The sequence below is a fragment of the Panthera leo genome, chromosome A2, assembly GCF_018350215.1.
Source record: "Panthera leo isolate Ple1 chromosome A2, P.leo_Ple1_pat1.1, whole genome shotgun sequence".
NCBI classification, from domain to species: domain Eukaryota; kingdom Metazoa; phylum Chordata; class Mammalia; order Carnivora; family Felidae; genus Panthera; species Panthera leo.
The window spans coordinates 36,495,597-36,518,763 of record NC_056680.1 but is presented as its reverse complement, the minus strand read 5'-3'; the positions used below and the strand labels follow the sequence as shown (position 1 = coordinate 36,518,763).

Genomic DNA, 23,167 nt, shown 5'->3' with positions numbered 1-23,167 from the left:
TAATATTACACTCTACCTTTACCACCTGGAATTTAAACTCAAAAATAACCTAAGGTTAATGACACCTACCTACCAGGTTTTCTGTAGTTTTCAACCACTTCACTAATTGGAGAAATAACCATGAAAATTTGTAAAAGCATGAAAGATGTGGGGGACAGTTTGTGCCCTTACCTCGGTCTTTGGTTCCAGCAGGACTCGGAAAGTGGGTCCCAGCTCATTCTTCTAGAAGGTCCTGAGACGAATATTTCATGTATTCACATCCTAACTGAATGCAGCTCCCGGTCTTCTGAATTTCTGTCAGGATTTCTCCCTGGAAACCAGCCTGAATCTGGAACAACCCATCCACGGCATCCATGATGCGATGTCGTGAGACCCCGCGATCCCAGGTCCTTTAATAAAATACGTCTTGTTCAAATACTGTCCGGGAAGTGAGGAATGAAACACGGGAACAGCCCACAAAATGCAAGGGCCTGTGCTGCTGACAGACTGACCAGTGCCCAGGGAAGCCACCCAGGGCCCTCTCCTCAACACTCAGTGCAACAAGGCAGCTTCTCTCTGGCGACTCAGGAGACACCAAGTTGCTGCAAGGCTCCCAAGGTCTCCCCTGGGGAGGGCGGCAGAACCTGCTGCAAACGCAGGTCTGGTCTCTGTCCTGAGGCAGTGGCAGAGGCCCTGAGAGCTCTGGGAGCAACAGAAGCCCTTCCTGCTCTGAGGTGCCCTGGGTCAGAAAAGCCGATGGGGCGCCCTCTGCCGGCAATCACCGTGCATAGAGAGGAGCCCGCCCCCAGGGTTTGTGGTGCTCGCACGCCCTCTGCTGGCCACCATGGGAATTCCTGCAATGTTGAAGGCCATGGCCCTCAGCTGAGGGACTGAAGGTGTTCTGGGCAAATAAGCCTGTTCTCCACATTGGGAGGGGTCTTAGTGACAGGGCCTGGGACACTAAGAAATCTTTTCCTTCTCCTTTCTTGTGAGTGAAGAATGAAACCACATTTATTTATGTAATGACATCATTTGTAACACTTGCAGCAAGGGTCACAGAACAATAGCCCACCTATTTACACATGCTGAACAAGAGCTAATTGTGTTTACCACCAAAATACTTAGGTTAGATAAAGAACTGACACCTTTGAGAGAGAGATACCAGCTTCCAGCTATGGAATGGATAAGTCCTAGGGCTACAAGGTACAGCCAATGGAATAGAGTCAATCCTGTAATAATAATGTTGCATGCTTTCACATGATAGCTACACTTGTGGTTAAGTACAACATAATTTATAGATATATGGAATGACTACACTTTATGCCTAAAACTAATACAACAAATGTGTGAACAATATTTCAATAAATAATTGACATCCTTTACACTATTTTTAATTTCTCCTTCTTTGCCATTAAAAAATCATTCCTGGGGCGCCTGGGTGGCTTACTCAGTTAAGTGTCCAACCTCGACTCAGTTCATGATCTTGCAGTCCATGAGTTTGAGCCCCACGTGACGCTCTGACAGCTCAGAGCCTGGAGCCTGCCTCAGATTTGGCGTCTCCCTCTCTCTCCCCGCTCCCCAGTTGGGGGTCTCTCAATAAAAGAAAAAACAATAAACATTAAAAATTTTTTAAAAAATCATTCCTAATTTAGACTCTGTGAAATTCCATTTATCCCACATTCTCTAACATCACCATCTTGATGTTGAGAGCTTCTCTGAAAAGTCACTAATAACATCTTTGATGGACACTTGTGACAGGTCAGAATGCAACTTACAGGGAGCTACATGTCTGTTATGACTTTAAGTATCCTTGGCTAATATTTTCAAATTATGAAAATGAGCTGGGTCCCAGCTCATTCTTCTAGAAGTTTCTGAGAGTCAACATTTGGCGGCTTCACTTCCCAACTGAATGCGGCTCCTGTTCCTCCCAATTTGTGTCTGGATTTCTCCCCCGAAACAAGCCTGAACCTGGAACAAACCAAGCCCAGCCTCTCTGACGTGGTGTCACGGGACCCCCTGAATCCACGGATCCTCCAGGGAAATACCGGCAGGGGAAATGAGGAACAAACCACGGAACAGACCAGAAAAAGCGAGGGACTGTGCCGCCAACCGACCACCCGCGCTTCCAAGGAAGCCGCCCAGGCCCTGCCTCCCCTGCCTCGGGACTCAGCCCCACCACCTAGGAGACGCCAAGGGGCTGCGAAGCCTCCAGGGTCTCCCCCAGGCCCGGGGGCGGAACCTGCTGGAAGCGTAGCTCTGGCTCTTTGCCCACACTCAGTGGCACTGGGTCCTCAGAAGCAAGGAAGCCTTTCCAGCCCCGGAGCGCCGTGGATCAGAAAAGCCTAGTGGGCGCCTTCTCAGGCCATCACTGGCCACGCAGAGGCCCGGCCCCTCCCTGGGCGTGGTGCGTGCGCGCCCTCTGCCGGCCGCCGTGCGAATTCCTGCAATGCTCAAGGCCATGGCTGCTCAGCTGGAGGTACTGACAGTGCAGCTGGTCCAGTGAAGCCTGTTCTCCTGATCCGGAAGGGTCTTAGCGAAGGGCTTGCTTGGGACACAAAGAAACCTTTTCCTTCTCCTTTTTACTGAGTGCAGAATGAAACCGAATTTATTGACGTAGTGATATCATGTGTAATGCTTTAAGCAGCATTCGCAGAAATACAGACTGCAAATTGACACCTGCTGACCTACAGGTCATGGTGTTTAGCACCAAAATACTTGAGTAAATAAAAAAGTTGACACCTCTGAGAAAGAGATACAGGCTTCCAGCTATGGAATGAATAAGTCATTGGGATCCAAGGTACAGCCCATAGAATAGCGTCAATCCTGTAAGAAAGCGTTGCATGCTTTCGCAATATAGCTACCCCTGTAGAGGTACCTGGAGAGTGTAATGTATACACACGGAATCACCATGATATATGCCTGAAACTAATACAACATGGTGAGTCTACTATATTTCAATTGAAAATGACAATATTTTTAATTTCTCCTTCACCATTAAAAATTATTTCTAATTGAGAACATATGGAATTCCATTTATACCACATTCTGTAATGTCACCTTCTTGATGTTGAGAGCTTATTTTTCAAGTTGTCAATAATGTCTTTGAGGACACAAATGTGACAAGGTCAGAATGAGCATCTAGAGGGAGCTACACATCTGGTATAAATTTCCTGCCTCTATATGGGTAATTTCAATGAAAAGTGCTTCATGGACGAAGACGGATGAAATCATTTCCATCAGACTCATAGGTAGACAATTGTGCCTTCAAATAATAATTGTCATCTCTTCATATCAGAGGAAGGCTGGGTGAAGATATAGGTTTCTCTTTTGATGTAAAAGAAGGCTGTGGTGTTTTAAACTGCTCACCTACCATCCAGAATCCAGAGATTAGCAGCCCTTGGCCTTCTGCTCTGTGCAGCCCTGTCCAGGAAACAGCACCACATCTCCTGTGTCCCCCTCTCCCCTGTCATGTTTTAGCTCAGGCCCTGATCACAGTGGATGAGAATCCTGTTTAGAGAAGCTGCTCATGCTGACCTTTACTGGAGCACTGCTGTTCCCAGCCACCGCAGGGAAGCATGTGGACAGCCAGATTTTGAGCCCTTGGTGGCCCAGCCATGACCCCAACGTGGATGGAAGGCTGGTTGCCTCCATAACCTGGGAGGAAGGAGGGCCCAGCAGGAGTCAGGGGCTCTGGGGCAGAATGCATGGGCTTTGAGGACCTGGAAAGAGTCAGATGCTTACACCCAACTCCTCTTGGTGGTGCGGAATGGGTATCATGTCATTGACATCTGCCCTGCCCGGCCCTCGAAAAGGAAACTGGGGGTTGGGGCAACTTGGTGGCTCAGTCACTTAAGTGTCCACCTTTGGCTCAGGTCATGATCTCAGGATTTGTGAGTTTGAGCCCCGCATTGGGCTCTGTGCTGATAGCTCAGAGCCTGGAGGCTGCTTTGGATTCTGTGTCTCCCTCTCTCTCTGCCCCTCTCTCAATTGTGCTCTGTCTCTCTCTCACTCAAAAATAAACATTGCATCAAAATAAAAGATAAAAACAGAAAACACCAAGAGGACTATGGGCCATTATAAGACTCACACCCACAACTACTACCATGAGTCTACCTCAGCTCCCACCTGGATTGGTGCTACCGTGAGGTAGCTGGTACATGGGCAAATCCACAACATGTGGATTCATGCAGGGTTTCCTCACTGTTCTACCCGAGACACTGCTGACCCCTCATCCATTTCTTGCAATCACGAATCAGCCATGTCCTGGGGGCTGATAGCTGCCCTGCTGATCACCACACACCACGGTGAGTAGGAAGTGCCACGTGCTTGCGAGGATCTATTGACGAGTAAACACAACTGTCACCAGATCTGGAGGAAGGTTGTGGCCACCACCCCAGAAGGAACCAGCGGGACATGGGCAGTCAATACAATTCAAACACTTATCTTCTTCCCCTATAACTGTAGATTCTACCTGTTTGTGACCGTGTATACAGGGGTCACACTGTGTACATCAACACAGAATGACCATAGATCCTCCTGGAAGCAGATAATGACAGAGATACAGAACTGTGATGGGTTTATTAGGGGAAACGAGGAAAAACAAAATAGAGGGGACAGGAATGGTCAGGGAAAGAATTCAGTCAAATACGCATATCAGACAACTTTTCTGAATATATCACATCACCACAGCCTATTGGTCACAGTTCAGGGTCCTCTTCAAACTTCACATTCTCCTGTAAGGCAAAGAGATTTAGGCTTATTGCAATGGGATCTTGTGTTCTCCTCTATGTATTTTGTCTTCAACAATATATCTGTGGCCTTGGATGAACACTTAATTGTGTGGCTGCATCTGTGTGTCTACCTCTAAGGGATTATGACTGTCTTCAAATCTTAGGTATAGATCCCTGAATGTACACAGTATCACAGTTATCTTTTTCTTTTTCGTAAAGTAGGACCTGAATTTTAAAAGAAAAAACACAGGGGTCTTTGCCGTATGTTTTGAAACAGGGATTGCCAACCTCTCACCCTCAGGCATTACACTCTTAGTTTCATGAAATTGGATGAACATCTGTTGATGACCTTCTGTGTGGAGATACATTCATTTCCACCCTGAGAAGGGTGAGTGTCCACTCCTCCCATACATTTTACAAATTCCTTAAGTGCTTCTCACCTCTTCATCGTACTGACCTCAGAAACCAACATTGTCCCTGTTTCTCAGATTACAAACCTGAGACTCTGAGATGACCGCCGAGAGCTGGTGTTAGAGCTGAGACCGCAGGAACACAGGCAAAGCCTCAGGAGACTGTGAGGGACGTTTCGGAGACGCAAGCCTGCAGGCAGGGTGGTGACAGCAGACGCAGAGGTGTGGTGACCAGAGTCCAGCAGGGGCGGCTCCTCCTCACCCCTGAATTCCCCACCAAGAGTCTGACTCAGGCTGAAGGCCAAGGAAGCGGCACAGCTGATCTACAACCTGCCTTCACATTTAGTCTCACTGAGACACACAAACTTAGGCAGACAAGCGTTTCCTAAGACTAAGTTTAATTTCCCAAGTCTCCCAAAACATTCTTCAAACATGTCCAGACCCTTCAGAAAACCAAGGGAAACAACAAAATTTATTTAGATTATGAAGTAGGTGCACTGTGGTAACATTGACATTTCAGAGATGATGACTACATTCTACATTGTGGTTGAACCCGTGCAGCAGTCCTTTGCAGACTTCACACTGTCCTCATGCTCCCTTCCCAGTTTGTGGGGCCTGCCAGAAATGGCCTCCAAGTCCATTCTACTGACCCCAACGCCCTCCCCTCTACACTTCCTCAAACTCTGCTTACTGTGCTCAACTTCCCTTCTATTCCTGCATGATTCAAGTTTCCCCTATTTTGCACTGGATCCTTCACTGGTACTTCCACTATGGTGACCACAAGGTCTGTGTCATATAATGCATGTGCCCCCTTTCAGACGGGACACCTGAGGCACCTACACTTAGGGGTGCATCTCATCCTTCACGGAACTCAAAGCATTGTGTCTGTCAGACAGGCACCAGTACTCCTGATACATCAGCCTTTGTGTAAAAATCGTCTTTCTTTTTGACAAGAGACACCTACAGCTGACCTCATTACAGGGAAATGACACAGCCCATTGTACACTATGTCCTGAGAAACTTGAGATATGTGACACTGTCCTCAGGCAGGTTTGCAGTTGAATGGCCAAGCCCTCACAAGCATCCCTACATCATTCCCACCAAGTCTTTCACGAAGAAGACGAATACGCTTTATCAGTCACTCATCCAGTTCAGGTCATCTTACCAAATTTAGTACGTGGAGGAGCTGGTGGAGGAGGCGGAGGTGGCCCATAGCCTGTGACTGGTGGTGAAGGACGGTCCATGGGGGACAGCCTGCAAGGCGATCCTGGGGAAGGACCAGGCCCTCTTGCATTCATAATGGCCTGCGGAACAGAAATGAAAGCTATGTTCATAGGACAGAGCAAAGCACCAACACCAGCAAAAAGTGGGAACCCAAAGAAGCAGTGCTCATCTCCTGCCAGCTTCCCCACCACCAGGTTCCAAGAGGGCAGCATCAGCGCCAAAATCTCTACCCATACTTTGGGTTCCACTTATGCTTTGGGGGTGGGGAACGGATGCTATGGGGACAAACCAGTGTTCCCACATGTGTGCAAATGTAGAACAGCAAGCTCTTGTCCTAAAAGATTTATGGAATGAGTACCAAATTAATAAAATAGCATATTCCTGATAGGAAGGCATTTAAGTCCAGAATCACCTTCCACCCCGCATCCGCCTCCACCACAGAGGCTGCTTATTTGTATGTGAAGAACTACAGATTGAGAAGGAATGACAATCCCAGGCTCCACACATGGAATCACAGCAATCGTGGCTCAAAGCTCTGCCTCTAAGCCCCCGCCTGTGCCCGATCTGCTTCTCTCCCGACAATGAGGTCTTCTCCTCTCTGCAAGTGCTATCCATGGGCACAGAGGCATGTTGGGGGATGGGGATCGTGAGGTCATGCAGAGAACCTCGAAAAGCATGTTCTTAGAGAAACATGTTACCTATACATGTTAGGTAGGCTTAGCTAATTTATTTTCATTCAGTGGTACTTCTCAGTTAAATACAGTACAACTCGCAGGGTACTTTTGTTCTCTAAAAGATGAGCTGAAATTCTAAATAACAGAATTAACACAAATACACTTTCATTTCTGCTGTACATCTCCATGTTTCACCTGTAACAGTGACACAGGACACAAGAGAACGTGCTCATGTGAACACAAAGGACACAGTGGAGAATTACAATGCAGGTAATTACAGATTGTCTCTCTTCACCACGCATGTTGCAATGCGTGTTTTCTAGGACAAATATGTCACCTCTCGTAGTTCAGAATATGTATAACCAGGGCACACCTGAAGGGATTCCAGACAGCACGTTTACAAAGAAAAAAAAAAAAAAGAAAGGCTGAATGTTGACGGGTATTAAATTTACTTTGTTTAAGACCACTCTAAATGACACATACAAAAATATAATTTGGAGTGAAGGCAGTTTGCATTTTCAAAACATAAGGATAACTGCCGATTTTCTGAACACATTAATCCCCTAGACAGAAACAGAACAGGAAGAAATAGCAAGAGCAATGATTCCACACTGAGGAGGTCCAGAAAAAATAAGGCATGCCAAAAGACTTCTAGGTGGAGTGTGGTCTCTTCCTCCCTGGGTTATTTCCAGGTATATACCAGAAAAGCCCTTGGGTGCTCAGCCCTAGGCACGATTGGTTCTAAACCTTCCACAAGGAGTTGACAGGCAGAAAGTAGAGAACCCCATAGACACTTGGGTTAAGCTTGTGCATTTGGAAAATGAGAAAAACAAGCAGACATATACAACACACAAAACAGACACAAAGCCAGGAGAGAGCGCTGAACAGAAAAAGGAGGGTTTTGCCAAAGAGTTACAACTGAAAATGTCCACAGCATTTACCTTGTCCTTCGTGGTCCTGTTGGTAGAGTCAGTGTTGTTGTTACTCACAGGAGCAACATCTGGATCTGCAATAGGCCCTAGAAGGGATGGAGGTTTATTCTGATTTGAGTAGATTGTGCAGAGATTAAAAAACCAAAACAAAACAAAAACACAGAAACAAACAAAAAAAACCCCCACAAAACCAAAACCACTCTCCTCATTCCTCAAGCAACTGAAACTCTTTGGCCCAGTCAGATCCCAAATCACATGCACAGGGTATCCCGCATGCTTCAGGTGATCCCAAGGTAAAGGGAGAACCATTCTTTAAACTCTGATGAAGACCCATAAAATCCCTGGTTCAGGTGTTTTCATAACTCCTCAAACAACTGTGCATGACTGGGGGCTCAACTGGATGGATATACGTTAGGCGGAGCCTCATGCCTCCCACCGCCCAGCACATGGACTGTGTATGGCACACATCTGCTGAAGCGCTAGGCCTGCTTTTCTGCATACAGCCCCATTCCATCTCCACAAGAGACACCTGTACCAACACAAGGTGGGGGAAATGACACAAGGATGATAAGTCAATCATGAGAAACTCAAGGAATGTGGTGATGATGGCAGGCATTTTCCTTGCATTGCAATGGTCTGTGGTACCACCTCTGCACCTTGTACAAGACTCAACAACGGGGCGCCTGGGTGGCTCAGTCGGTCAAGCATCCCACTCCGGCTCAGGTCATGATCTCACAGTGCGTGAGTTCAAGCCCCACATCGGGCTCTGTGTTGACAGCTCAGAGCCTGGAACCTGCTTCAGATTCTGTGTCTCCCTCTCTCTGACCCTCCCCCATTCATGCTCTGTCTCTGTCTGTCTCAAAAATAAATAAACATTAACAAATTTCTTTAAAAAAGACTCAACAAGAGCAAAAATTAGATGAAGGTTCTTAGCAAGCCAACTCATACTGCCCAGATCATCTTACCAAGTGGTGCAGGTGGAGGGGTTCGGGGTGGTCCCGAACCTGGTACAGGAGGTGGATGTGCCCAGATCAAAGGGTGACCTCTAGAGTAGGGTGTGCAGAATCTTCCAGTTAATGGAGGAGGTTGCCACGGATCCACACTGCCCTGCAGAACGGAAGTGACAGCTACGTGCAGATGCCACACAAGAGAACCAATCCCCAAAGCAGCTGAAACCCATAGAAGTACGGGTCAGCACCTGCCCCCTTCTCTGCCACCAGGATCCAAGAGAGTAGCATCAGTACCTGAAAACTCTGTCCCTGCCACTGGGTACCACCTACAGCTTAGGCAACTAAACGCAGGTGGTTAAACTACTGTCACCACATGTCCCTGCCCATGTCTGAGAATTTAGAACAAAATGATCCCATCTTACAGGATTAAATAAGTAATTCCAAACTAATGAAGCAGCATATTCCAGACAGGCAGACATCCATGTCCAGGATCACCTTGCATCCTTCCACTACAGTGATGGCAGAAGCTCTGTTTTTGGCTTATTCTGAACATAAAAACATTGGGTGCAAATACACAGCTCATTCTTTGCACATGAAATGACAGCTACTCTTGGGAAAAAGTTCTGCCTGCTGGCCCCACACTTGGCCCCCTCTGCTTCCCTCGCTGAGAAAGAGGTCTTCCTACTTTCTGCAAGTGCTGTCAAAGGCCAAGAAACCACTCGGGAGTTGGGGATGCCGGGAGTCTTGTAGGGGACCTGAGGAAATGTTTGCTGTGAGGAACATACTACACATCAATGAGTACTAGGCCCACAAGTGTTTACCTGAATTCATAAGGAATTCTGATTTTGTGTACACTACAAGACACAGAGTAATACATCCTATGGGAAAAAAGAGGCAGACATTCATGAAACAGTTAATGCAAATGTGTTTTGACTTTGGTATACATTTCCAGGGATGTGTCATGAGCGATGGTATCAGCTCTAACACTGACTGGAGACACAAGAGAACCTGCTCATATGAATAAAACTGAAGGACCTTGTGTTCAGAATACTTTTACCTAAGATACTGCTTGAAAGGATTCCAAACAGTTCATTTACCCATGAAGACGTGAAGGTGGTGAGTTATGACAATGACTTTGTCTAAAACCATCATAAATTGTACAAGGCACACAATATAAAGATGGAGGGAAGTCTTTTCACGTTTACAATTAACAGATAGTCTTCACACATGAATAGTGTGACCAGAAAGAGGAAAATAACAACAACACTGATCCCACAGAGAGGTAGTGTGTTAGGAGTCAACAAGCTTAGAGACTTTGCTATAGAGTGCAGTGTATCTTCCTGTTGTTGTTATTTTGAACACAAGGGAAAAGCCATAAGGTGCTCAACTTCTAAGTTCCTTTGGCTACTAAACTGACCAGAAAAAAGATGACAGGCTGAAAAGACAGAAGCCTGTAGAGTCTTAGGTTCAGGCTGTGAATTTGGAAAATATAAATAGGCAGACATATCATACAACACACAAAACAGGGATAAGGCCGCAGAGCATGCTGTTCCACAAAGGAGGGTTTCCTGACAGACTTACAACTGAAAACGGCCCCAGCATTTACCTTGTCCTTCTCGGCATTGTTGGTAGACTGCTTGTTGTTGTGACTCATGGGAGTGACACCAGCTTCGGCTGAAGGCTCTAAAGGGGATAGAGGTTTACTCTGATTTTAGTAGACTCTGCAGAATTCACACAAACACCACATTTTGTGACGTGTTAAACTCTTGCCCACACTCAGGACAAGGAGGAGAGGCAGAGAGTAACCCACAAGCCTCAGTTGACCCCAATGATAAGGGGGAGATCCATCCCATCATATCTTAATGAAGAAACCATAGGGTCCTGGCTCATGTTCTTCATAATTAGTCAAATAACTTTCAACAGGGCAGCTCAAAGAGAAATCAGGAAATCGCCACCAAAACAGCCATTTCTCAATACACTTGAGGGGTAATCACTCAGCATCTCATTTCAGATAAAAATTAAAATGAGAGCGTCAGTTGGTGGATAACATCAAAAAACCCTCCACAGAAGAGCATGGGTGTGTTTCTTCTGACTCCAGGCAAATTGTTCATTCTTTCAGCTCATCTATAAGCTGCCTTCCACATGGGAGCCGGTATTATGTAACTATTTCTGAATGGAACTGAACTTGACTGATATTATATTAAGGAGTAAAGGAAAACTATGGGTGTTTAGCAGTGAAGCTGCAGAGTTGCACTGATAACATCAGAGGACGAAGCTATTTGGAGCTTGGATTCAGGAATGTAGGTCTACAGTTCACAAAAATAAAAATAAAGGAACATTAAAAATAGTCAATAAATGACCTTCTCCTCAAATAAACTAAAGTCTTCACATTGAGTCCGGGTGGGAAGAAGGATGAGGCCCCTGTCCTGTCATCCTTTCCAGGCTCTTCAGACAGGGGGATGCTAGAGGAGGTGGGAGGGTCACAGTCAGAGGAGGGGCATGAGCTCCAACAGTCCCAGGGACAAGTGCCTCATTGCTTGCAGTACCAGCGGAGAAGACCCTTCTGTCACCCCTTCAGACCACCTGCTGTCCTTAGTGTTTGCGGTTCTGTCCAGGACACACGATGATCACCCACAGGAAAAGGCTTTGCCGCAGAAATGAGGCTCCTGCACATCACCACGTGCCCCTTACCTCTCCTCGCAGAGTTCTGCATCTCTGGACTTCCAGGCATTGGTCTCTGTCTCCTGTATCTCTCAAGCAGCCTCTTTCCTTCCATCACATTCAGTCTTGGATACAGAAAAAGAATGGACTTCTGTAAGAGTTGCAACGCCACGTCCTCTGACTAGACACTAAACACCACAGCTGTCATCTCTCAAAACACCCATAAAAACTCATGTCACACTCCCACACCTGTGTTTCAAGCGGGCGAACTCCCGGGTCTGCTCTGCCACTTCCCTCTCCCAGATCTGAATCTTGATCTAGGGAAGAAAAACACATCCACCTTCAGTCGTGCCAGACTGTGCACCAAAGAGAGAGAGGAGGAAAAAAGAAAACACTTACCAAGTTGTCCCGAGCAGTACGCTGATAAACTGCGACCTGAAAGAGCAACAATGAAAAGTCCGTGTTTAGGAATTCCAAGGGCCGCTACACTCAACCACATGAGGTACTAAGGGTTCACTATGTCAGGCAGAACTCACATTACCTGGTGTGCGAAGGTGAGTTCTGCCTGCCGGAGCTGTTCTCGTCTTTGTTCAATTTGCTGTCTGTGAGATACAATTGCTTTCGTCAAATAAGGCCTAATATTAGGTAGGATTATACATAATCTGCACATGTTCCCATCATCCTCATATCTTCCCCCAATACAATTTACACATGAAACACTTTTCACACAATTATAAATGTACAGAACCAAAACTATTGTTCCATCCTCTCCTTACTCGTTATTCCATGCCTGTAGGGTTCAGAGGTCATAGAATTCTTTTCCATTTTCAATCTTGCCCTAATTCATCATGTGACAAGTGACTTTCATCATAAAGCCAACATAAAGCTCTATTCTCCTTTAGCTTGTGTACTCACCAGGTTTCCTAGGGTTGCAAAGACCAGGACCATCAGATGGTACTACCTTCTTGATGGATATGATTTCATCCTATGACACACTGCTTTCCTATAGATTATGACAACTGACACCACCCCTCAGGAACGTTGGCATGGATGAAGTTTCTACATGGGCAGGTCAATGCTGGAGACCCAGAAATGTTTAGTAACTTAATTGTTTTATTCTTTCTAATACTTATCTTTTCCTATCTATTAATTCTCTACGGGTATGTCCTCTGAATTTGTGTTTATATTACTGTATTAGTGGAGTCTACCCATTATACAAAGGTTAAAACTAAGAAATGAACAGGGGTTTCATGACACACTGCTAATTAGTATCTGAACTCACTTGTACTTGTGTATGTCCTTTGTAGCTGTTTTCAGATTTTCTTCTTCAGTTGCCATCTGATTCTTCATTGCCACTAGTTTACAGTTTGTCATATCCAGATTCCTAAGATGGGAAAGATATATACATAGTCTAGTAGCCAAGGTCCAGAAATTCTGCCTTTTTCCTTCTCAGCTCTCTTAAAGCCTAGATTCCAATATCCCTATCCCCTCCCCCAATGATGCACAGACTGACAACACAGTCAGAGAAATGAAGACCCCATTTAATGTTAAAGAAAATTCAACCTCCATCTGCTGCCAAGTTGCCTGCAATCAGAGCCGCCTTTCTAGTTCTCTGCTTCTACTCCTTTATCGTCAAGTCATCAAATAACATTTCACCTTGTGCCTTCCCAGAGTTGGTCTTTAGTTTGAGATGGAGAAGGCCTATTTCAGGTCAGTGTGAAAACCTGTGCCTGACCAACTGTACCCATTAGGATGAGGCAGGGGATCATCATTGCCTTGCACCTCCATGGGGCAGTGCACTGAATCTCAGTCCAAAAGTTGTACCCTGACACAGACACTGAGTATGAAAGACAGCCTTCCAGGATATGGCTTCACCAGCATTGCAAATCACTCCCACACATCACTAAGGTTCAGGAGTGCAACCCCTGCCCCCTCTTTCAAAGATCCTGGTGGAGGGAAAGGCCAATCTTAGAGTCGCAATATATGCTGAAATATAACACAATGTGAACTGTCCCACAGTCAGGCTTTTATCTTCAGGAAACAGATTTCAGATGGAAAACTATCAACTTCATGGAGTCAGTCTACTTTAACCAGACTCAGTTCATTGACAGTGAAGGCAGCAAAGGGAAATGCTTAGAAAGGCTGGTTTGCTGTGTTGCCCACAGACTATTTTGTTTATGGTGTTGCTTTAAAAGGTTTCAACTTGGAACTGGATGTACTCAAGAATCACATGCAATTTTGAAAGACTGTTAGTAATGGACACAAAAGCACTAGACAGAGAAAGGTACATGCATTTCCTTTGGTCTCACAGGTAGTCCTTCAGCAAATGCTTTCTGGGGTGGCTATAATATAGAGGCTCTGTTGTAAGGGGGTGAAGATAGAAAGATGCTCAGGGTGCTGTACCTGCTCCCACAAAGAGCTTACACATTAACAAAAACAAGATGCCAGTGAGACAGAGCAGGCTGCACCCCGGGTGTGGAAAGGACTAACAGAACCTGAGTCTCCAGGGAAGACAAGGAAGCATTTCCTTTTCAATGTGAATAAGGTCTCTAAAGGCCCTCCTCCTGAGAACAAAAGGAAATACTGGACAAAAGAAGAAACATGCACCTGGTGCACCAAATTTCTAATGAACCCATGAAGACACACTTCATACAAGTCTTACTTGCAGACTGGATGAAGAGATGCAGTACTGATGCCATCCCAACCCACAGTCTAGAAAGAAACTCCCATGGTTTCTGCAGCAAGATAATTCAATGTTTTCCCTAAATATTTTTGACCCAAGTCTGGTGCTGAACAAAGATGACCTAATTCCTGGCTGATAAGACCATGGGATGGGATTGAAACCTATAGGACAATGTAAATGGATCCAGAGGGGATCCTGTTATCAGTGTGCTTAATGCCGGTATCTTCCCTCTTCTACCCCAAGTACATGACACAAGAATGTGTGACAAGCACTAAGGACAGAGAGGAAAATTCAGGTTATAGAAAGCAAGGTAGGAAGGGCAGGTACAATTCTACTGAATGCATTTGGCAAAAATACTCTGGATCCAATTCTAGAAGAAATATATTTATCTATAGTGGCCACCACATTCATTCATACAACAGTATTCGGGACCATTATCACATGAACGTCTTACTTTGCTATCGCCATTTTTCTTTCTTCATAGAACTTATCAAGGATGCATACTTCCTCCTTCAGCTTTTTGGCTTTTGCTTCCCTGATTGCTTTCATAGACCTCAAAGCATTACATTTGTCTTCCAGGGCCTTTTTCCTTTCTGTAAAAAAAAAAAAAAAAAAAAAAAAAAAAAAAAAAGGATTATTTTTGTGCATGTGCATATGACCTGAGACTTGGTTTTGGGGTGACAGGAAAAGGGCAACTAGTGTGAAGGCAAGAAGGCATTCTTTCCCTTCCCAATGAAAAGTCATTGCCACCATATGGGGTTTTCTCCCCAACAGACAACATACCTTCCAGTTCACATTTATTGGACCTCAAGGCTCTCAGTTCTGGATCCTCAAATTGACCGTTTGCATCTTCTGACTTTAGGACAGATATGAGAAAATACATTCAAGAAATAATGATCGCACAACAATGTGAGTGCAACAGGACTGTGCATGGCAACAAAGAAAGATCCTGAGGCATAAATATAACAAGGAGAAGGCAAAGAACATGGAAAATAGTTCAAGTCAAAAGGCTCACAAATGGCTTTCTTAGGAGAATATTCCTCTATTCATACTGAACATTGTTGAGCATTAAGAGAAGAAGGCAGTATACAATTTTCTATTGTCCTTCATCTCTCAACTATCTTGGGGGATTTTCTCCATATCTTGGAGGGCAGGTCTGAATGATGTGGTAATGACCTAGTTGTGAAAATAAAAGACACTTCCTAGTCCTTGAAATAGTAAACTCCTCATGGTGGTCCTAGTGAAATTCCAGCTGTGCAGAGGAGGTTTGTCTCCCAGAGGCCCACTCTCTACTGTGGTAAACAGCAAGCGAATATGCTATGCTCACCTCACCCAATGAACAAAAAGTCTCCAAAGTCAAATTACAGTAAAAGCAGCCAACTCTTAGCACTTCCTGATTCTTGACATTCCTCTCTCTCTCTCTCTCTCTCTCTCTCTCTGATTGCAAGGTAACATGTGCACTTTGAAGGGTGTCATTTAAAATTTTATCGAAGTGCTCAACTTTTCTGATGTTCTCCTTCAACAAAACATGTTGAATGAGTCATAACAATTCATTAAGTTTACTTGTGTTTTTAGAACGCAATCCAGGCAAAGAAAGGATTCTTACTTTCAACTTAAGAGCTTCAGCAGAGTGAATGTTACTTTCTCTCTTAGCTTCTTGAAGATGTATCTTTAATTCATTGATGTAGATACAAAACATATGAAAAAGGAATCAGAATTCAAAAATAGCAATGTGGTAGATAAGCCTATGTCTAATGTGTGACTCCTTTCACAAATAAAAAGGTAGTTTTTTATTCCATTTGTGAAGCTTGTCTTGAATGGGAAGTATTTATAGAACACATGAAATAGGTCAGTAGGATGAACTACAAGAGGTAAAACTAATCAAAATGAAGTCGCAAGAAATATTTGAAAGGGCAATGCTACCTTCTCTTCCCACATGGATATTGCTTCAGCCAGCTCTGGGTTTTCTTTCTCCAACGGGTTGATCTTTGCAGTTTTTTGCTGTAAATTAACTAAAAGGAGATAAACCAAGTTTTAAGGTTGTTACCAAACCAGTGACATCGAATAATCCCACTGTATTAGCAGCACAGACACATGATCTGACACATGGGTGTAACTAACTTTTTAGCTTTCTCATTGTGCCTGAAGAAAGCAAGTTTCAGCAGCATTTTAAACCCAAGAAACCTCATTTCACTGACATTCCTATACGTGTAAGCTCTAGAACACTGACTCCTCTAACAGACACAAAGTGCAAACTCCTCTTATACTGGCCCAATGTGAGAGCTCTCATGCCCTGAGGTCACTCTTCTCATCACCACCACCGCTGCATTTACAGTGATCAACACCAACCAGTCTTTGAGGGCTTGTTAAGCGTCAGGTAGCCACCTTGCCTCTCAACAGACAGCACCACAGAATCACCACAGTCCATGGGGTCCGTGCAGAATAGATTACCCGCCATTTGCATCAAGTTCACTTTTCCCCTGGCATGAATGGCTCCCTCCACCTCAGACTCAAAACCTTGGTTTAACCCTCTCCTGTGACACACACCCTGCCTGGCAATACCTGGCTTCTCTATGCTTAGGCCTCTTGACAGACTCAAAGAGGGTTTTCTCATCTTCACATTTCACCAAAAGCCAGGTCATGGCAAAGTACTCACTCCACACCTCAGGCTCATAACATCACTTCTTTCCTAATCATTTCTATGCAAAATCACACTCATTCTGTTCTCCTTCCTCCTGTGATGTTTTCCTCCCCTGGTCTCTTGTCTTAAGACAGGCAAATCCCTCCACATTGTCACTTAGCCTCTAACAGGGAAGAGAAAGGATTTCAAGAGTTAACAAGTCAATTAGACATGAGAAGTCACCATATTTATCCCTAGTTAAAAAATTAAAACCCACACTAAACATGAGTAAAGAAAAAAAATTACAAAGAATACTAAAACGTAAAATCTTACCTTGATATACTGGAGGCTCTGTCTGAGAGAGGAAGAAACAAAATTAAGTTTGAGGTCAAAACATGTTAATAGTAAAAACTTTTTCTTCCTGATAAAATACTGAAATGTCATCCAATGAAATTACAATGATCATTTTGTTCAGCATAATGAATTCATAACATTAATATAAGAAAAAATTAGCATTTCATATTTAGTTCATGATTCTTTATAAACCATTTCTGATAAAAGCATAAAGATTCACAGCTTATTTTGACCAAAAGATAGATTTACATTATATTAAATAAATATCAAAATATTCAATTCTGTCAGTGATTAATGCAGACACTTTTAAAAATACATAAATAAAATATTTGTCTGATTTTTTTTCTCTTGTAGTCAAACCCAATATCCACACTGAAGTCCAGAACTCAGGATAATTTGAAATGCCAAAAAAAGAAAAAAAGAAAGAGAGAGACAGAAAGGGAGAGAGGAAGAAAGAGACAGACAGAGAGAGAGATATAGAGACAGAGAGAGATGGAGGGCGACGGGAGGGGGGGCAAGAAGGAAAGGAAAGGGATGGGAAGGAGGAAGGAAGCGGCGAGGAAAGAAAAGGAAAACCTTTGTACTAAGATATGCTTCATTCATTCTCTAGAAAGCTTTCTGAAATGTTACACAGGGTTGGCTGCTTTCCGAATCAATAAACAATTACAACATGTCAGGTGCTATGATTTTCCTAGATCACAAAAAACAGAGGGTCTTCCAAAAACACATCATCAAATGAGAAAGAGAGTGGAACATGGCTACAGAAAAAGCACAGGCACCAAAAGAAATGATGGCTAACATTTCAAAAACAAAGCAAAAAAGGGCTCCCGTTGAGAAGGTATAAGAAAAGCAAGAGGAACTTAATTCCTGTAAAGGCACTGGTCTAAGGCAAGGGTTAACAGTTTCCATACTGGAAACTTCTGGAAAAGTGAACAAAAGAGAGAACAGCTATTAAGGAGTAATGGTTGTCTGGGCAAAAGTAGAAATAACAATTTAAAGCCTGACTGCACTAGTATTTCTATTTTCTAGGAGCACTAAGAGCACGTCAACCATGGAAAAAGACATCCTGTGATTGTCTTGTGTCCACTGAAAAGTAACAACCATAAGATAATGACTGTGGGACTGAAGGATGCTTCCCCACTCCCAGCCCCTCACCCTTTGGAAAAGTGCCTTTATAAGCCTGGCACACCACCCTTTTGGGGGAGCGATATTCCTCTTTCTTGCTGGCTCCACTGTATACAACCTATCTCTAATAAACGCCACCTGCTTTGTTTCCCTTTCGATCAGTGTTCATTACTAAGACACTGAGACTGGAGAACCTGGTCTTGGTGGTCCAGTAACACCCACACCCAAGTCATCCCCTGATGAATTATAGCTCAATAAAATCTAGGCAAGACTCTACTTTAACAAAAGGTAAAGCCACATTTTCGTGATCCGTAGGACGTATATCCCTATTTGAAAGTTTTAAATGATGATGTGATGCTGAAGCGAGCCCCAACATCTTGCCAGGATATTGAAGTATCATCATGGTATCAAAGAGTGAGTCATAAAAATGTTGTTATAGGAAAGTGTATCTACGGAGGACAAACAGAAAACCATGGATAGTCCTTTAATGTCACGTTTCCTTTCCTAAGCAGGGGAAATGGAAACAGAGATGGCCTTACAAATACATAATACGCATATTTTCTTTTTGAAGGGAAAGATTTCTAAATTGAAAGGCAAAGAGGAAAAACAGCCACTTATAAATAAACTCATGCTGTTCTGTTCTTGCTTAGAAGGCCTGCCCTCCAGAGAAACTATTTCTCCAAAGCCTAATGGGGTTTTCCTGAAGATAAGCAATACAGATGAAGGGAAATACTCAACTACAGTGCTCTTCCTCCTTCCTGTCTCATAGCGGAGTAAACTCAGCCTAAAATCTAGGTAAAGACAAAACTTTACACTAAAGGCCTATTCACCTGTTTTTTTAAACAAGGACGTGACCCCAAGCTTCCCAAAAAACTTAACAAGGTACCCTAAAAGGAAAAACCACATATTTTGAACACAGAATGCAAGCATCTCTATGGCAGAGATGGTGGGATAATCAGGCTGGGAATGTAAAACTGCTCTGATTATTAGGATAATGACTCTAATGGAAGAAGTAGTCAGTATGCCAGAAGAGGTGGTGAATGTGAGCACAGAAACGATAACTCTAGGATCCAAAAGGACTTCTAGAAATCCAAAACATCATAACAGAAATAAGGAATGCCTTCGCTGGATTTATTAACACACACAACACAGCTGAGGAAAGACTCAACAAGCAGAAGGAAATGTCAAGTAGAAACATCCAAAACAGAAACACAAAGAAAACAATTAAAAATACAACAAAGAAAATCCAAGACCAGTGTGACAATGACAAAAGGTGTAACATACACAAAGTGGGAATACCTATTTATACGTTTGAAGTGAAAATGACTGAGAATTTTCCAAAATTAATGATAGTCATAAACCACAGATTCAGGAAACTCAAAGAATTTCAAGCAGGATAAATACCCCCCTCCAAAAAAACCAAACCAAACCAAAAACAAAACAAAACAAAACAAACAAAAAACACAAAAAACACAAGACTATCCCTAGACATATACTATTCAATCAAGAGAAAATTGAAAACAAACAATTTTGGAAGAAGCTAAGGGGTAGTGTTGGGGGCTGGAGTTGCAGGGAGATGGAAGAAATACCACCTTACCCAAGAGGAACCAGGACAAAAAATACTCAGAATTCAGAAACCATGCAATCAAGAAGAGTGAAGTGTTTATACTGTTAAAAGAAAAGAACCCATCCACCTAAAATTCTGTGAACAATTAAATTGCCCTTCAAAACATGTACAAAGTAAGGGAAATTATTGGAGATACTGAGGTCAATAATAAACGCTTAATTCTCCAGGAAAACATAATCCTTAATGTACATGCATTAACAACAGAGTGTCAAAATACATGAGGCAAAAACTGATATAACTGCTAGGAGAAACAGACATATACATTATTATACCTGAAAGAATTCAATACGCTCTATCAGTCATTGACAGATTGAGCATAAAGATATTCAAATTTAAGAACACAGGTGGACTGAACTGCATCACCAGTCACCTAGATCCATTACAATCTGTAGAACACTTTCCGCAATAGAAAAATACACATTCTTCTCAAGCTCATATAGAACATTCACTGACACACCATATTCGGGGTCATAAAATACACCTTAACTTGAAGTCAACAAAATCATAGAAAATACGTTCTCAGAACACACATGTAAACTAGACATCAATAATAGAAAGACAGCTGAAAAACTACAAAATATATTAGAGATATTCTAATAGAAGATAGACAATAGAGATAGAATAGAGAAATTCTGAAAGAAGAGGGTCAAAGAGACATTTTACAGAATTTTAAAAATATTTCCATCTAAATGATAATGAATGTTGGAATTACTACCATTTGTGGGATGCAATGAATGTCGTGCTTAAAGGGAAATTTGAAGTACTGAATGCATAAAAAAGGTCTAGTAAAAAATTTGTTCTTACCAAAAAACTTCTGCTTACTTATGCTTAAAAGCCTATCTGTAAGTTATTTTAGTATACTCACAGCAAGGACAACTCTCCAGAGGTAAATAAGACATGCACAAATTGCAACGGTGGCAGGAATAACGGCAAGCTTCCACAGAGTTCCAAAGACACGAGAGCCAAGAGGGAAATGGTCAGCCAAAATAGGGACAAGCTGAAATAATATTTGAGATAATGAGGAATAGCAAAGACATTTATAATATCTGTCACAAAGAATCATTTTTATAAGCCTTCAACCAGCCTCCAGGAGGTTATAAGCACACCTCTCAAATGCCTCCTCCTGAAGGAGAGGGAGGACAGAATGCTTACAAAGGAGCAGGGGCAAACCTGTAGGAGTGATGATTGTGTTTATGATCTTACTGTGGTGTTGGCTTCATTGTTCCTTACCCTTTTAGTAGACAAGAAGTAAATGACTTCTGTTGTACATTCATGAAGTACCTGGATAAAATCCTTTGGAACATTTCCAAAAATACACCAAAATTTACGGAAGGATGGGAGAAAGTAACAATAAAAATGTACTAGCGATTCAAATGAGATTGTTATAGAGACAGATGTTTACAGATATGGATATAACTGAGAGATGTGCAGCTGCTCTTATAATAATATGGGATTATTCCAACAAAAATAAATTCTACATTATTGTTTAGTTTCTAAAAACACTGAGGTTTTCTTTTTTCTAGTGTTGATTTATTTTTGAAAGTAGAGCAGGGGAGGAATGAGAGAGAGGGAGACAGAGAATCCAAAGCAGGCTCCACACTGTTAGCACACAGCCTGATGCTGGGCTCAAACTCACAAACCTGAGCCAAAATCAAGAGTCAGATGTTTAACTGACTGAACTACCCAGGCTCCCCATAAGGTTTTACGTTCAAGGCTTACTTTGAATCTGAATCACAGCCCAAATTGTCAGATTTCTGAATTAAATAAAGATTTGCATAATCAGGTGATCTTGTGTATTTTGATGAAATCTATGAGGTTTTAAGTTACATGAACACACATCTCCAAATAGCCAATACAATAAATTCAAGTTCCTATTTCATAGTGTTGCACCTAAATCAATCAATAACAACTATGGAAATTACTTTCCAAATAACACAAAAGTCCTGGATGTAGTCACCAAAACAACAGAACACATATCATTTTACTAAAACTAGACTTACCAGTCTTTTAGGAGAAAATACACTCACAATGCAATTCATACTAATTCACATACCAAACTTTAATTTGTGCCAATAAACTAGCCTTCAAAATGTGTACCATTTGTATCTTCAGCTCTTAGAACTGAGGTCACTAAATTGCGTCCTGGTGGGAAATGTACACTGTCTTTGAGTGGCCACTGTCTGCAAGAGAGCAGGGGCTGTCAGCACAGTGATCATGGGGATCAAATGCAGCAAAGACAGAGGCCATCTTGACATGAATGGTAAACATCCTAAGTCCTGGGCACTCTTGATACCTCTGCCAGCTATCTATATGCTGATATCATTAGTTACCGTTAACTAGATTAGATCCAAGGGAGCCAGTAACACTTGGTTCCCACAGACAATGGTCATGACCAGGTGGAGGTAGGAAATGCAAGACAAGTTAGTTTGTGCAAGAATTCAGAAATGAGGGAGGGAGAGAGAGCTGAACTGATCTATGAGATGCAGCCTAGGTAGAAGGGGGAAATTGCAATAAACAGAACCAAGAAATATCCTCCTTCGTAGACTCAAAAGAAACAGAATAGATTCTGTTGTGCCTGGAGGTATTCATGTGGGAGGATTCTGCCTCAATTTAGGTTGTTCCTGACTTGGGACGTTGCAGATCCCTCTCTAAGAATCTGGTGCATGCCAATCTCAAGAAATCTACTTTTCTCTATGGGTGTCCCCTGTGTCTCTGTCTCAGGCTCCTGGGAGTACAGGTTTTGCTTTTTAATGATAGAATGAAACATTCACACTGGCAACCAGGTATTTCTTTATAGTTGGACAATCCTATGGACATTCAAGACCCTTTTTACTTTGGGTAAATCAACACTCTGCACATAGTTGGCTAAAGAAAGGACAAGAATGCATTCACTTCCTCATCACATCACTCCTAGTGATTTTCTTATTATAAATGTCCAAGCAGGCTGAGGCCACTTCATGTATGCTGAGCTTGTCATCTAGCTGGTTGGACACAGAGTCCTTGGGGGCAGCCTCTAAGACCAGAGGGAGAGGGCTGATGCACAAGTTCCTAAAAGCGAACAAACCAGGAACACAGAACACAAACGACATTTCACTTTCCAACAACAACACTTCGGACACCACGGTTCCCAGGGCTACCAAACTTCACAAATATGAACAACGTGCTGATAGGAAAACTACGTATAAGAGGGACTCTAAA

General features: G+C 43.0%; 1 protein-coding gene across 1 annotated transcript; it reads right to left on the bottom strand.

Moving 5' to 3' along the window:
- Positions 1–4,538: 4,538 nt before the first annotated feature.
- LOC122214557 (transport and Golgi organization protein 1 homolog) lies at positions 4,539–16,251 on the bottom strand. The gene is made up of 14 exons (XM_042929956.1): positions 16,167–16,251; positions 15,027–15,099; positions 14,698–14,836; positions 12,843–12,944; positions 12,102–12,162; positions 11,960–11,995; positions 11,810–11,877; positions 11,591–11,685; positions 10,506–10,582; positions 8,915–9,056; positions 7,959–8,035; positions 6,285–6,423; positions 5,207–5,309; positions 4,539–4,712 (listed from the first exon to the last, which is right to left on the bottom strand). The coding sequence occupies exons 1-14, from the start codon at positions 16,179–16,181 to the stop codon at positions 4,703–4,705; spliced, it is 1,137 nt and encodes a 378-aa protein (XP_042785890.1). The 5' UTR covers positions 16,182–16,251; the 3' UTR covers positions 4,539–4,702.
- Between the last annotated feature and the right edge of the window lie 6,916 nt (positions 16,252–23,167).